Genomic DNA, 17374 nt, shown 5'->3' with positions numbered 1-17374 from the left:
CTTCCTGAAGAGCGTTGGTTGTATGGGTATTTCTCCACTAGAGGGCCAGTTCTGATCAAAACAAAGGCTAGTGATACTATTTGACCTCAATACTTTGATCTAAACCTCATGACAAGACATAATATATTTCTGCTGTATATGCAATACAGAACGGTTTACCGCTAAACTATTATCTTGTTTAGATGAAACTGGGCTTTTATCAGCTAATATTACATGATCTTTAAGACTTTAGGTTTGTTATCCACTATGAAAGGTTTGAGCTTGATATCCTTGGGCTGACAACACATGAAAAGTAAACTGAAATAATAACTTATGTGCCGATGATGTTGTGCTGCGAAACCTTACTGAGGTAAGATCATTTTTATATCCTTTTTTTTTGTTATTGACAGTGTTAGATATAATTCTCAATCTTGTATAACTCTTTTTGTAGAAAGTTTCTGAATTTGAGACCTTTAGACTGAAAATACAACAAAAAAGGAAGCAAATAATAAGGTATGTGAAGATAATGTTGTGCTGGGACACCTTACTGAGGTAAGGTCAGTTTGTTTATGTATATATTTGTTATTGACTGTGCTAGATATAATTCTCAATCCAGTGTTACTCTTTTTATTCATGAAAGTTCTGAATTTGAGACCTTTAGACTGAAAATACAACAAAAGTAAACAAATAATACCAGATGTGAAGATGATGTTGTGCTGGGACACCTTACTGAGGAAGATCAGTTTTATACTTTTTTTTTTTTTTTTTTGCTATTGAGTGTTAGATATAATTCTCAATCCAGCATACCTCTTATTCATTAAAAGTTGTGAATTTGAGACCTTTAGACATCAAAAGTAAACCAATAATAATATATCTGAAGATGGTGTTTTGCTAGGACACCTTACTGAGGAAAGATCATACTTTTTAATTTTTTTTGTTATTGACAGTGTAAGATATAATTCTCAGTCCAGTATAACTAATTTTTATTCATTAAAAAAATTGAGCTTGAGGCCTTTAGAATGAAAATACAACTAAATTTAACAGAAATAGGTAAAGATGGGGGTTGTGTTGTGCAATTTTTGACTGTTAAGATGAAAATTCTCAGTTCAACTCTTTTTTTTTTTTTTTTTTTTTTACAATTAAAATATGAGAAATTATTGATTATTTGATGGCAAGGTAATATGTATAATTTACATGTTTTTCATTCACATTTGGGTTTTCCTTAGGCTTCATTTTAATTTATTTTCTTTATTTTTCATTTCAAATGTGCCATAACAATACAGTAAAATTGTAACTAATTACCAGCACAATGACGTACTTTGAAAAGTTGTTATTGCCAGTATAGAAATAAGTTCTTATAATTTATTGTAATTATTGACGATCATAAGTCAAGTCATTCCACTACATGCTGACATAAATGGAATGAAATAGAGATGTCGTGTCTCACAAGATCGTGGTGCTACAAAAATATGCATAACCATAAATATGAACACAACACTGGACGTAACAAACACAGTGAACTACTAACTATTAGCGTTTAGATTCTCTGCTGGAGCCCAGACTTGGTCGGGCCTATATTTCCTGCCACTATCTTCAGGCCGGGCCGTGATGAAGCATTCATGTTTTTTTCTTTCAGTCATTACTTAATTAGCCTAATTGGGTGGAGAGCTAGGCCTTAATTAGTAATATTATACGAATATTTTAACAAAGTAGGCCTGAGCAACACATGTAGGTTTATAAAGTTGCACAATTCGCAACTTGTGTTATGCACAGCAACTATATACTACAAATACTTGCCTATGCACAACCTGAGACAGACTACACACATACTTTTTTACATAAGACAGAACAATGCTGCCCAAAAAAAATTATTTAAGGCTTCTGGATTCAATCAATCAATCCATCCCATTCCATCCATCCAGATTCATTAGACCCAGTCAACAGATGTGCCTTTTGCAATCAGGATGTAAACAAAAACAACAAATAAATCTAACAAATAAACGTAATACAGATCTAAATGGTGGCGTGGGGGCTGTCAGCAAAATGTGGGTTACTTTGCACTTGCTTGTAATCCACACCATACTCTTGCGGTCAAATCTTCCAGCGAGCTCTAAAAATAAATATCCAGTAATCACTGTTGTTATAGAGAGGACTGAGGAGTATCTACATGTAGGCGGTTTTTTAATGAGTCAAGAAAAGCAAACTGCTCCCAAATCAGCCAGCTACAGAAGAGATAAACAAGAGACGTATTTCTCTGAAAGCATCTGTCTGTCTGTTGTTCTGTCAATCTGTCTCCATCCATCCGTCATTCTATCTATCATAGTTCTATCTATCTGTTGCTCAATCAGTCTATCTATCTATCTCTCTGTCTGTTTATGCTATCTATCTATCTATCTATCTATCTATCTATCTATCTATCTATCTATCTATCTATCTATCTATCTATCTATCTATCTATCTATCTATCTATCTATCTATCTATCTATCTATCTACTCACAGTATCTATCTATCCATCTATCCATCCATCTATCCATCCATCCATCCATCCATCCATCCATCCATCCATCCATCCATCCATCCATCCATCCATCCATCCATCCATCCATGTCTGTCTGTCATTCTATAGTTTTATCTATCTATCTATCTATCTATCTATCTATCTATCTATCTATCTATCTATCTATCTATCTATCTATCTATCTATCTATCTATCTATCTATCTGTCTGTCTGTCTGTCTGTCTGTCTGTCTGTCTGTCTGTCTGTCTGTCTGTCTGTCTGTCTGTCTGTCTGTCTGTCTGTCTGTCTGTCTGTCTGTCTGTCTGTCTGTCCGTCCGTCCGTCCGTCCGTCCGTCCGTCCGTCCGTCCGTCCGTCCGTCCGTCCGTCCGTCCGTCCGTCCGTCCGTCCGTCCGTCCGTCCGTCCGTCCGTCCGTCCGTCCGTCCGTCCACCTACTGTTTTATTTGCTATCTATCTATTGTTTTATCTGTCTGTCTGTCTGATCTGTTTATCTGTCCTTTTGTCTATTGTTCTGTATATCTGCAGTTTCTGTTTTTTAAAGTTGTTTTTCATTCTCTACAGTGCATGAACAGTCTGGGTGGTATTTATCATGTTCTCGACAGGGTTGGCTCCAGCCGTGTGTGTTTACGGATGGAGAATTCTAGAGAGAAAAAAAAAGTAAACACTGATTCTCAAGTTGTCATGAAGAAAAAGATTGCACTAGACTGTTTGCTGTCTGAGGTCGGCATAGTTCAACTGCATATCAAGCCATATTTTTGGAAGCATCGTTACATACTGTCTCATTCCAGCAACTGACCGCAAACAAAGAATGTAGCTAAAACCATTTCTCTCTTGTTTGTTTAATACATTTATATCTGGTATCGTCTGTGTTTTGGTCAGATTTACAAGGCAGGAAGGTGTGGGTGAAGTGTTTACCAATTTAAAATGGCTGTTTGTTTCCATGAACATTCAGATTTTTTATTTTTGAATGAACGACAGGAAGCTCAGGGCTGGTCTAGTAGGGAAGTATTACATCCAATTGCTTAATAATGTTCTGTGTAAAAACAAACAAAAAAAAGTTTATAAAAAGCTGGAGTGTAGGAGATGCAAACATAATTAAGCAAAACTAAATGTCTTATTTGTCCCATACCCCTCCAAATACATTTTAATTAATCGTAACAGGCTTACACTTTTGTGCTAATGTTGTTTTTCTGACCAAATTTACATGCACAGTTTAAGCTCTATATTCTGAAAAGCCTTTATTAAACAGATTTTTCCTTTTTAAACAGTAAATTGAATTAATTGATCCTGAATGTAATACGTTAAACTCCTTCTCTTTTATTCCTAAAATGATACAGATGATCACAATTATTAGATTGTTCTTTTGATAGTTATTAATGAAAATAAATCATCCAATTATTACTCATTCTGGTCAATAGCATAAATGCAAGGAAAGCAAAAGTTTACAGTGGATTTGCACAGCTGAACATGATTTAATGTGGTAAAATGTTCATTAAAAGTGTTCCCAATCATATTCTTCAAAATCAATGGTTTCTAACACCCAAAGGAAAAATCTATATTTTATTATTAAAAAGTAATTATTCTGAATAATCTTTTATTTAAATGATTAAGATCTCTGTTTAGTTGGATTATTTCAGTCGGTTTACTATATTAAAATCACATAATATTCATTGTTCAAATCTTTTAGAAAATAATATTTATGTTTATACATGCATTATATAGAACAATTGTGACAGTTAATACATTTTAATGTAAAAAATAAAGTACTGTGCACTGTATTGCTCAAACCAAAGATTCTTGAAAAAAATATATATAATTTTATTGAAATATTATGCAGCATGGCTGTTATTTTAGCATTAATAATAATCAGAAATGTTTCTTGAGCTTCAAATCAGCACATTAGAATCATACACTCGTTCACATGTTATCCATCATATGTGCATTTCAGAATCTTGTCATTAGCAAAAGTGATTTAGGTGGTGTTGTTGTTTTTTTACTGCTTTAAGATACTATGAATTTGAACTCTTTGCACTCTTCTACTCCGCTCTCTAACCATTAGACCACAACTAACCCCCCTTAGAAAGGCCCTTCTCTGGAAGTTGGCCTCTTTAATCTAAGGGTATCTTAAAGCTTTATTTATTTAAAATATTCTATTAAAATGCTTTTTTATATTCATGCAAACTGTTATATAATCATTTGAATAAGAAAAGATAATTTGAATTTTTGTCTTATTATGTTTTATAGTAATGTTTACATTTTTGTGGAATCAAATTTGTCCAATAAGTGGTTAAACTATATACAAAAAATATTTTTTTTTCTGAAAAAAAAAATTCTATTAATAATACTATTGCCAAAAAGAATTACTTAAATAAAAATCATAGATTATAATAATAATTTAAAACATTCTATTTTAATCTCATGTGACTCACATGTGACTTTTGTTTCTATTTTCTGTATGCGAGTAATTGATGATCGGCTGTTGAAATGTTGTGTCTTATTTCTTAATAAGTCTCTAAAGCAGAGTCAATTATTCCCCTTATGCTTTACACACCTGAAGATATTAAATATATATATTTTTGTCCTCAAACTCCTCGTTTGTATCTCATACAAAGCAAAATGGGTCATTCAAAAATTTAATTTCGGAGTGGCTCAGTGTTTAGTGCTGTCACCTCACAGCAAGAAGGTCAGTAGATTGAATCTTGGCTGGACCCGTTGGCATTTCCATGTGGAGTTTGCATGTTCTTCCTGTGTTTGTGTGGGTTTCCTCTGGGTGATCTACTTTCCCCACAGTCCAAAGACATGCGCTATAGGTGAATTAAACAAATGGAATTGCCCCTAGTGTATGTGTGTGAATAATTGTGTATGGGTGTTTCCCAGTACTGTTTTGCATCCTGGAAGGGCATCCACATGAATAATTTCAGAATGTTTATATTTAGTGTATATATATATTTTTTAGCTATGTGTGTGTGTGTGTGTGTGTGTGTGTGTGTGTGTGTGTGTGTTTGTTTGTTTGTTTGTTTGTTTGTTTGTTTGTTTGTTTGTTTGTTTGTTTGTTTGTTTGTTTTCAAGCTGTTGATGGCTGTGATGTTACTTGAAAAACCTGAAGTCATTCAACGCAGTGATGTGTAACAGTAAAGCATCAAGATCTGCCTGGAATCAACATATTAAACAGGCAGTTTACCCCCCGAAAAAAGATTCACATTCACTCTCCCTCAAGTGGTTCCATTCATTTACGCGATTCCTTTTTCTGTTGAACAAAAAAGAAGATATTTTGGAAATTGTTGGAAATCTGTAACCATTGACTTCTATAGTGGAAAAGACAAATCCAGTGGAAGTCAGTGGTTACAGGTTTAAAGAAAAGTGTTCATCAGAAGAAATACTTTAACAAGTTGATGACAAGTGTGAGTAAATCATAACAGAATTTTCAGTTCTGAGTGAACTATTCCTAACATTAATCTGTGTTTATCTAAATATAATTGCACACCATATAATAGGGGTGCCCAAACTCTTTCCTGGAGGGCCGGTGTCCTGCATATTTTAGTTCTAACCCCAGTTAAACAAACCTGAACTAGCTAATAAAGCTCTTTTAGGTGTACTAGAAACATCCAGGGAGATGTTTTGAGGGAAGTTGGAGCTAAACTATGATGGACACCGGCCCTCCAGGACCGAGTTTGGACACCTCTCTTGTAGAATGTTCTTTGACCAATCACAATTGAGCCAATCACAACTGAGTCATAGCAACATCCTCTGTAAGCACTGCTATGGTCAGTCTTAGAGAGAGAGAGAGAGAGAGGGGGGGGTCACATGGTCAAACAAGTTTTAAAAAAAAAGTCCAAGGAACTTGAAGAATTTGTCAGGAGTGTGGTGCTGTTGGCCCTTCCACAAACAAAGTTGGCCTTCATATCGCAGTGTTTTCTCTGCTCTTCCATTAAACTCACACTCGCAGTGAAGCACAAATAATAATGAGCACATTAAGAGAGACTCAAAGTTATGTTTCATTCATCAGCAGCACATAAATCTGAGCTCCCACTCACTGGCAGTGCATCCATTGACGTCAAGGCATGAAATCGTGTCAAAGATAAGATTTTTTTAATAGTTAGTTTGGCTCTGGGAATTGATGGGCGTTCGTTAAGAGTGAATGGAGAGGCGGTTGGTGGTTCTTCAGGGCAAATGAAAGAGGCGCTTTGTTGAAGCTGTTTTCTTTTTCTTTTTTTCCCTCTCACTCCCCTGCTTCCGTTCCTCCATTCCTTCCTCCACACTCTCACCTTTTGCATTTCTTTTTTTTTTCTCAGAGGGTTGAACATGATTTCCAGAGGCAGAGAATATAACTGGCCTTTGAGAAGGTGTATCGCTCAGAGTCATTGAGACAGCTGTTTCAGACACTTCTCACCTGAGCTGACTCCTGTGTGCAGCGATAATGCACAACAAGCCTTTAGCTGTGTGTTTGTGCCTGTGTTTGGTTGCTTTAGCAGCCGAGGGTAAGCCTGAGAAGGGACGAGGAGAGAGGCAGAGGAGCTCCAAGCATTTCTTACCCACTGACGATGCACTTGAGTATGATAACCCATTCCTTCCAGGTGAGTGATGCTTGTAGTGTATAATTATTTAATGAAGGTTTGTATTTTTTGTGTGTTATTTTATGATGATTTTAATAATTATATTTAATTTTTGGTAATTTAATAACTGGAACATGATTTCTATATTGAAATTTGTATTTATTTGTGCAGTTAAAATATAAGTGCTTTGTTCACTTAAAATATCATTAGAATATGTATGTTTGTTTTCCTAATATTGGCATTAGATATTAGTATTTGTATTTATTGTGCAATTTTGAATGTTTAAAATTAAGTATTAAACTTTTTCCATGCTTTCCATATTGACATTTTTATTAATTTGTGCTATTGTAATTGTTAAAATAAACATTTTTGTTCACTTAATAATATCATAACAAGTTTTTTTTAATACGTTTCTTAATATTGTAATTACTTTTTAATATTGGCATTTTTTTTGCAATTCTGAATGTTGAAAAAAAGTCTTTAACTTTATCAGTGATTTCCATATTGATGTTTCTATTTGTGCTGCTGCAATTGTTAAAACAAAAGTTTTTGTTCACTTAAAAATATTAAAATATTTTTCCTAATATTGTGATTACAAATTAATATTTGTATTTATTTTAAATGTTGAAAAATAAGTTTTTAACTTTATCTGTGATTTCCACATTGACATTTCTATTTATTTTTACAGTTGTAATTGTTAAAATCTAAAATGTTTTGTTCTCTTAATAATAACAATATTTTTTAAATACACTGTAAAAAAATGCTGGGTTCCACACAATTCCTTCATGTTGTCCCAACACAAATTGATCAAGTGAGCTTAAATGTTTTTGGAAATTTAAGTGAATCACAAATAAAACTATAATTTGACCCCAAAGAAATCTCAAGAATCGTGTTGATTCAGCTTGCTTCAAATAAGTAGTTTAAACAAGCAGCAGAAAATTTGTATGTGTAAAAAAAGTGTATGTTTCCTGATAGTAGGATTAGATCTTAATAAATGCATTTATTGAACAATTTTGAATGTTAAAAAAATAACATTTTCTGTGATTTCCATATTGATATTTTTATTTATTTGTGCATTTAAATTGTTAAAATAAAAGTTTTTCTTTACTTAATAAAATCATTAGAATATTTTTTTAAATATGTTTTATTGGGATTGGATCTTAATATTTGCGTTTTTTGCGCAATTCTGAATGTTGAAAAACAAGTATTTACCTTTATCTTTAATTTCCATATTGATATTTGTATTTATTTTTGCTGTTAAAATAAGTTTTTGTTCACTTAGTAATATGCTTAAGAATTAAAATTTTTTTTTTCCTAATATTGGGATTACATATTAATATTTCTATTTATTCGCAATTGTAAATGTCGCAGAATAAGTATTTAACTTTAGGAAACGTTATTTGACTGTTTGAAAAGATTTTGTCATAATATTGGGTTTTTATAGTATTGTAGTATTGTGTGCAATAAAAATTGCCAAAAAAAGTGGTTATTTCACTTAAGAAACGAAAGGAAATGTATAAATGCTTATTATGTATTTATATAAATATTATTGTTCATTATGAAAAAGAAATATGAACTTATAATAAAAAAATAAAAATGATTATAATATATTGTATTAATAATTTCATTTTAGGTAATAATTACATAATTGTATTTGTTGATATATAAGTGTAGAAATTTCCAAATATTTGTCGCCACTGTGAACTTGATGGAAATATTGTGTATCCATTTATACATTCATTATTTACACATTAAAACCATTATATTAAATTATATTATATTATATTTTATTATATTATATTATATTATATTATATTATATTATATTATATTATATTATATTATATTATATTATATTATATTATATTATATTATATTATATTACATAAAATTACATTACATTACATTACATTATCACCACCTGTTATGTAATCCACTTAAGTGTCCAGTTACTCTTGGATCTGCTGAATTCTGCATTTCTGTGTTTGTGGATTAATGCCAGGACGCAGCAGCCAGTGCTTGGTGAATGGGATTTCTCTGTTTGAGGGGGCTGTCTGGTCTCCGGAGCCGTGCAGTGTGTGCCAGTGTAAATATGGTGCAGCGAGCTGCCGAACCATACCATGTTCAGCAAGAGGTTTGGGAACAACCTTAATTTTTTTATCCCAGCATTCACAGTCTTTATGACTGATTTAGGTCCAGCACACGCAATAAGACAGCATCAAACATTAACATAATATAGGCTAAAAAGGCTTGAATTTTTTTAATGCAATACTCTCAAAGACAAAGTTTCATTGTATTGAAACGATACTGCTATGTTAAGCACTAATAAAGTTGCCAGTACATGTTTACTATATTAGTAGATGTTAAAAGGTTGTCTTCATTGTCACATAATCCTTCAGATATCCTTCCATTATGCTAATTTAAAAGGATAGTTCACCCAAAAATGAAAACTACCTCATCATTTACCCACCTTTCACTCGCTCAAAACCTTTATGAGACTCTTGTTCTTCTCTGTAACTCAGAGGGAGTTATTTTGAAGATTGCTGGTTGCTGGCACACATGGACTTCCGTAGCATTTTTTTCCTCCCGATGGAGGTCAATGGATACCAAACCTCACCATTCTACAAAAATCTTTTGTGTTCAACAGAAGAAATAAACTCAAAGTTTTAAAACCACATGAGAGAGAATAAATCAGTTCATTGAAATTTTTGGGTGAACTATCCCTTTAAGAAGAAGAAGAAGAAGCATTTCTTTTATAATTTATGTTGAAAATGGTTGTGCTGCTTGAATTTTTTGACATTTTATTAGCAACAAAAATTCAGATTTTTTATATAAATTTGATGCAGAATATTTTGCAGCATTATAAATGTCCCTATAAACAATTTAATTGATCATATTAAATGTAAATTGTACTGGGCACAAACTTTATCTCCAAATCTTTTTTTAAAAATTGCTTTTTGGTTTTCCATTAAAGTAAAAATCAGATTAACCATTAGTAGTAAGACCTAAAGAAACCGCTGGACATCCCTGTGGTAATGCCGGCTGGGAATTATGTTAAACACTGGGTCTCAGTGCTGGTGCATTGCGGTGGTGGGAAAGGTGCCATGAGGGATTGGGATGCCCGGCGGTGGGTACTGATTTTCTGTTTTCCACACCATGTCTAGCTTCACCCACCCTGAAGTCTGTGGTCGGGAAACACAATCCACCATTTGTGGGGAAAAAAAGACAGAAAAACAGACTGACAGGAAATGGAAAACCACCTGTGGAGACGGAGGTTCGGCAGGTGAAGCCCAAGAAGAGCAAGATGGAGATCGTCCCAGCCAAAGAAGTATGTACAGTAGATGTGGAATCGAAAAGTCTAGCATTCTTTATGTTCTACAGATTTATTATTTTATTGTATTAGTATTGTACTTTTAGATACACTATAAAAAGCGATTAGTTACTTGAATTTAAAGAGTTCCTAATATGTATTATAAAAAGGTCATATTTTGGTTTTGGGGGTTTCCAACAACAGTCACTTTCATTGTCTTATAATAATTATTATAATTAAAAATAACTTTTTTATTTAATTATCCTAACGACTCCCATATGATTCGTTCAGCGATTCATTTATTCCCAAACCCCTGCTTTGCATGAGGCTAATCTGCAGTGATTGGTCTAATGACCCAGGCTGTTGTGATTGGTCAACTGGGTTCAGCGCAAGACAGAGAGAAATCCCCACCACGGTTATGAAGTAGCAGACTACAGTATGTGAGAGCCCAATGTAGGAATGCAATAAAGCAATGCAGTTAAAGACCAGCATATTACTCTTCTCTTAACAATAACTCCATGTAATAACACAGACACACATTCAGTATTAATCCACACAGTGGCAAAAGTTGAACTATTTTGAAAGTTGACCATGTTGTGCGTGTGTAGGAACTGCTGATGGTGGACATAGCAAAGACAAATGGCAGAGGACCGCGAGTTCAGAAACACATTTAAATCGGTAAAGAAAGAAGCATGCGCCACATTTTCTACGTGGTTTCGGATGCAGTATGTGCCTGAGAGATACAGTACAGCACTGATCTATAATAGATAAGTGATTATAAGTCATGACACACACTTAAACACATATTTTGCAAACCACAGAAATAAGCCAGCAATTTTAATTAAACTTAAATGTTACGATCCGGAGGAAGAAGAAACTGGCCCATGTGAACTGTAGCAGTTACTGACAAAGTCTGACAAAGTCCCATACATAAAAGTCTCCACTGCTTCTTCCTTTAATAGCAAACAGCAGACGAATCCCATGTTGCAGCGTAGGTTATTGTATCAAAAATCAGAAAAATGACTGAAACAAACACAGCACTAGGATGGCTATACTGTGGTATTGTTGTGAAAATGAATTTTAACCCTTTATTCCCCCTAACCGAATCTTCATCTGTGAGTGATCATCATCTTCGTGTCATGACCAATCCCATGCTCCACTAGTGTCTGAAGGGAAAGGAGCCTTACGTTTTAGCGGATCCAGCATTACATATTTGGTGATGTACCAACATCATCGTTCAGGCAAAAGATCCGAACCCAACACAATTTTTTTATTTAGGAATAAATTAACACAGTGCACTTTCAGATTTAAACCTCAGCGGGATGTTTTGATTACAAACTGTTACACACTGCATGGAAGGTGATTTTCAAAAACCCATATTAGGTTAAAAAAAGTGAGTAAACCCATTGAGAACTGAGTAGTTGACTTAAATGAATTTTTATAATCATGCACATAGTGGATTTACCTAATAATTAAAGGCAATGGGCTTACTCACTTCAAAGTCAACTAATTAATTGCCTTTTACAGTATAGGTTTTTGCTGGGGTTCGAATAGTTTCGGATGCTGTATTTTAGGCAGACCATATTTCAGTTCGCAAATTATTTCATTATCTTAAAAAACTCTGGTCTTTTGTTCAGAGGAGCTCACTGTTCTATTCGTGGGCTCTCAACCAATAACGTACTGAAGCTACATACGATCTGCCTGCCTCATTTCCATGTTACAGGCTGAAAAGTAAAAATAAACCCAAGCAAAAATAAAACTTCATTTTTTCTATTGTTCCATCTATCTATACATCCACACACCTGTCCACCAAATTTCAGTTCATACACCTGTACATTGTAAGAGTTGAAATATTGCAAATATTTTGATATCTTTGACAATTCAAAACATGAGCTGAAAACAGAGACTGGTGACTTCACAATGCGAATGCGGGAAAAACCAGTTCCTGCTGCATTTGCATCTGAGTATGCTGAAACTCAGCTTCATCCCCCCATCTCACACATATGGTCATTTCAATGTTTGAATGTTCTAGATTAACCAAACTGACTTTAACTATCATGTTTGATATCATTTGAAATGTCTAGGCCTTCATCTACAAACTTATAATCCTGTGCGATTATTATTAAAATACTTTGTCTTGAATTAGTAGATAACAGATCTATGGGGACCACATAAAAATCTCCTAAATTGAGTAAGTAGGGTTCTGCCTTTTTAGGAGAGTGGTTAATCGCCTCTGTTTAATGACCAAGACTGACAAGCTTGTATTAAGAGATTGTATACCCGGCCGGTGCAAGACTCGGGATGCTATCGGAATCTGAGTAAATGAGAATAAGGTATAATAACAAATCAAAAGAATATTCAATCATAATCTAAAATAATGTGAAAGGAAACAAAATAACCTTCTCAATGTTTTATAATTGGAGTCAGATAAAACAAGGATAAATATATTAATATTCTAAGCCACCTCATACTAAAATTGGAGTCAGATATGAGTTAAGTTTAATATAGATCAACATTGTGCACTGGAAAGACCGAACATGCAGTGAACCTTCATCCACCAGTGGATACCGTCATTGGACCAACTGGCTGGACCCTACAACATGTATCTAGTCATCTACCTTATGTCTTCTGTCCACATACCAATGTGCAAATCTAGCCATCTAACATAACAACCCATTTTCCTGTCTACTAATCTAACCAATACTTTAAATCTATATAGACTGGTATGTCTATTTAACATCTATGCATATTTCTGTCCATCCATTCATATATCAGCAATCTCATATTTGTTTTCATCCTCCCATGCATCCACATACCGATGGGTGTATCTAACTAGCTATAACCATCTATCCATCCATCTATTTATTTTGATTTTATTTTTTTGCAGGTTTGGCCCTCCATACCCAGGAAGCAAGCAAAGAAAAACCAAGATGTGAGAGTGAGTCTGGATGCTGTAAAGCCTCCCAAGATTCCCGCAGTGCCCACAGACCCTCAGTTCATGAGGCCCATCCCTTTCGACAGTGATGACCACGATGATGACGACTATCTAGAGGACGACAGTGACAGCGATGACGATGACGACGACAGCAGTATATCAGTGTTCAGATCTGCTGTCCGGCCCGTGACAGTGGAAAGACGAGTAATGCCTCCCACACTTAAACCAGCTGCACCACGAGCGGAACCAGCCTTCGCTCTTCCCACAAGAAGATCCGTGATCCTGCCTGCTGGAAGGCCACTGCCTGCACCCGCTGGGAGACCAGTGGACAGAGGTGCTGGACATCCAGTCATTCGCACCTCTGTTCATATGGAGTCTCTTCCATCAGGCTGTCTGCTTTCAGAGTCTCTCATCGCTTGTGGAAACACTCGTCTTACACAAATGCCCATCATCAGAGATGCAGGGGTCAGGAGTCTCTTTCTAGCAGGTGAGATAGGTTTACCCTGGTCTTCAGCGGGCACCTTGGGACATCAATAAATGTGTCAAAAATTACATTAAAAATGCTAATGGATTTGACTACCTTAATGTCAAAACGCCTGTAAATAAACTTCTACTATTGGCGTCAAAATTGATAACAGGACAGTCCTGAAAGTCCTAAGAGGCCATTCATTCAAATATTTTTTCCCTTGTGTTTTATCGTTATCACGACTTAATTAATCACTTACAGAAAACAAACAAGAAAACCATCATTACACATAGACTTCAGTATGAAAGTGAGTTTTGATGTATTTTGTTTGTTTACAATTTGATGGCCTTTTGATAATCAAGGTAGTTTACATGCACTATAGGTTCAACAGGATACAACGTCCAGTGTAAATGTTATCATTTGGAATTGAAGCTTTCGGATGAGTAAAACTTTTATTATATTATAATTATGTTATGTTGTTATTTTGGTGGTCAAAAGGGCATCAGTGTGCAAATCTATTTGTATGTTTTTTTGACCATGTCAATGCTTGATGTACATTTTTTTAAAGATTTATTTATTTGGATTTTTGTGACAGTTAACAAGCAAAAGTAAAAGAGTAAATAACAGAACAAATATAAAATACATACATAAATATACATACACATATATATATATATATATATATATATATATATATATATATATATATATATATATATATATATATATATATATATATACATACATACATACATACATACATACATGCATATATATATATATATATATATATATATTTATTTATTTTTTCAATTTTGTACTGTTATTAATATATATATATATATATATATATATATATATATATATATATATATATATATATATATATATATATATATATATATATATATATATATAAATAACAGTACAAAATTGATTAAAAAAGAAAGTAAACCACACTATTTAACTCATATTCTGCAACACACATTATATGATGTGCATAAACAATATATGATGTGCATTCATTTTACAAATTCAGCATATAAACAGGTGGGTACCGAAAGTTGAGGTTGGCAGCACGGTTTATTAGGTAAAATAAATAATAAGAAGAAAAAAGAAAGGAAAATAAAAATTAAGAGAGAGAAAAAAAGAGAAAATATATTAAACTGAAGAGGCTGGGGGGTGGCACGTTCTTCAAACTTGTGGTTTTATGTCAAGAAAGAGTATGTTTGTGCATTATCAGCACTAGTACTCATCTGGAAGGTACAAACTAAAAGTGTAAGATGGGCAACAATTCATTCTACAGTAACTGCGTCACATTTTAGAGATTTGACATGCTCCAAGAATGGCAACCAAATGTTGGAAAATTTGATCACTGAACCTCGAAGAGTATATATATATTTTTTTTTTCTGATGTCAATTAGATGTTGTTTTGACATCAAGTTTCCTGCTGGGTCATGAGGGCTAGGAATACACTGAAAATAATAGTTCATATTAAATATTTTTTTTCCAGTAAAATGTATGAACATCCTAAAAATAAGTTAGATTTATTTACTTTCATATATGTTTTATTTGTAAATTAAATATACAGTAGATCAAACGGGTATTTTAATTCATTTCTATTTTTAATAATCAAAAAAAAGAGTGTAATTCAGCTGTATTTTTACTATGATTTACAGAAGACACCCTTTAAAAGTACATTTAGTGCCATAATCATTGACATTTGCATTTCATGACATTAAATGATCTATTTAAGAGAATTATTCTGCAGCCCAAGAATTCTGCAGCCTAAAAATAGTAAATAATTGTCATTTAATTTATTAACAATTAACAAAATTATATTATATTATATTATATTATATTATATTATATTATATTATATTATATTATATTATATTATATTGTATTATATTATATTATATTATATTATATTATATCATATTATATTATATTATATTATATTATATTATATTATATTATATTATATTATATTAAATTATATTATATTATATTATATTATATTTTATTATATTATATTTTATTATAGCCATTATCCTACAGATAAGTTTTTTTACCAGTTTGTCAGCAAGCAGTTTTTTATTATTTATTTTATATATTTAAAAATTTTTATGATCACTTACATTAGGCATCGAACTTGTTTTAATATATTTGATATCTATTATGAGTTTTAAATAATGTTACAGTAAGGAGAGTTTTAGTCTAAAAAAATTGAATTGTAAAATATAAAGCAGAGATGCCCAAAGTTGGCCCAAGGTACCTTTAATTGCCATCACATCTAAAAAGAGAAGAAGAATGTTAGTGGTTGGAGCGAATACCTTTTGTCAGAAATCATCAATTTTAATCTAACATAATCTTTTGTTTCTTAGTTTATTTGCTGAGCTACAAAAGGCAATGGAAATTAAATTATTAAATTAAATGTTTTAAATGAATCAGACTTTTAAAATGATAATACTGTTACTTGACGCACATCTGGCATCTATGAGCATATCAAGAAAAAGGCAGGTGCAGCTCAACTAGTGTATTCAGCATTGAACTCCGAATTGTTCATGGTTTTCTGTAATATGTTCAATATAAAATGTTTAAAATGAAACTGCATTAGATATTAAATATGATTTAAAGCAACATTTTTTTTCAATATTACAGAATAGATGCATAAATTCCCCTTGGCTAATTTAATGTAATACGGTTTGGTGTATATATTCGGCCCTCAGTCAAGTTTGGTTTTCGGCCTTTTATAGGAAAAAGTTTGGGCACCTCTGATATAAAGTCACTTTTTTATATATTATTTGTATTCACTGAGGTGAAAACATACTAAGTTGTTTTAGATTCATGTGCCTGTGCAAATTATGGTGAAAAAATTGTTTCAAAACAGATGAAAAATGTGTGTCTGTAGTGAAAAGGTGTTATTTGAGTTTGACTGATGTTCTTGGCAGCGACTTACTGTTTGTCCGTCAGTGGATTTATTTGAATATGGCTCTGCAAGAGCTGGCACTGAAATGTGAGAAGTGTAAACAGCTCAAAGTGATCCAAAAACAGATGAAAAAACACTCTTGACTTACTGCTATTTTGCAGATAACAAAATCAGCAAGATCCCGGCACATGCTCTGGCAGGTCTGCCCAACCTGGAGTGGCTCGACCTCAGCAAGAACAAGCTGGATGATTTCTCTTTAGCACCAGATGTGTTTAAGGTAAGGTGGAGACTTTATTACTTACTTTCAAGTGTACTGACAAAAGCATTCATAAAAATATTATATATTGTTTTGTTTTTTACAAAATCAGTCCTTGGCTGCTAAGTGATTAGCAATGTCGCATCACAACAAGAAGGTCGCTGGTTCAAGTCTCGGCTGGGTCAGTTGGTATTTCTGTGTGGAGTTTGCATATTCTAGCCATGTTAGTGTGGGTTTACTCCTGGTGCTCCAGTTTCCCCTACAGTCTAAAAAAATTTGCTTTAAGTGAATTGGGTAAATTAAAGTGGTCATAGTGTATGTGTGAATGAGTGTGTATGGGTGTTTCCCAGTATTGGGTTACGACTGAAAGAGCATCCTCTGCCTAAAACATAAGCTGGAATATTTAGCGGTTCATTCCGCTGTGGT

At 33.2% G+C, this 17374-nt stretch overlaps 1 protein-coding gene across 3 annotated transcripts in view; it reads left to right on the top strand.

The window, feature by feature from the left end:
- The first annotated feature begins 36 nt into the window (after positions 1-36).
- si:dkey-6n6.1 overlaps positions 37-17374 on the top strand; it is a 215547-nt gene continuing 198209 nt past the window's right edge. Inside the window, exons 1-8 of one of the 3 annotated variants that reach the window (XM_073909030.1) lie at positions 37-66; positions 226-349; positions 431-492; positions 6967-7071; positions 9052-9183; positions 10214-10377; positions 13247-13781; positions 16854-16969. In XM_073909030.1, coding sequence (XP_073765131.1) covers positions 10354-10377; positions 13247-13781; positions 16854-16969 — 675 coding nt within the window. In that variant the 5' untranslated portion in view covers positions 37-66; positions 226-349; positions 431-492; ... (1 more) ...; positions 9052-9183; positions 10214-10353. 3 annotated transcript variants of the gene reach the window in all.

The sequence above is a fragment of the Danio rerio genome, chromosome 8, assembly GCF_049306965.1.
Source record: "Danio rerio strain Tuebingen ecotype United States chromosome 8, GRCz12tu, whole genome shotgun sequence".
Taxonomy (NCBI): Eukaryota; Metazoa; Chordata; class Actinopteri; order Cypriniformes; family Danionidae; genus Danio; species Danio rerio.
This window is presented reverse-complemented; position numbering and strand designations above follow the sequence as displayed.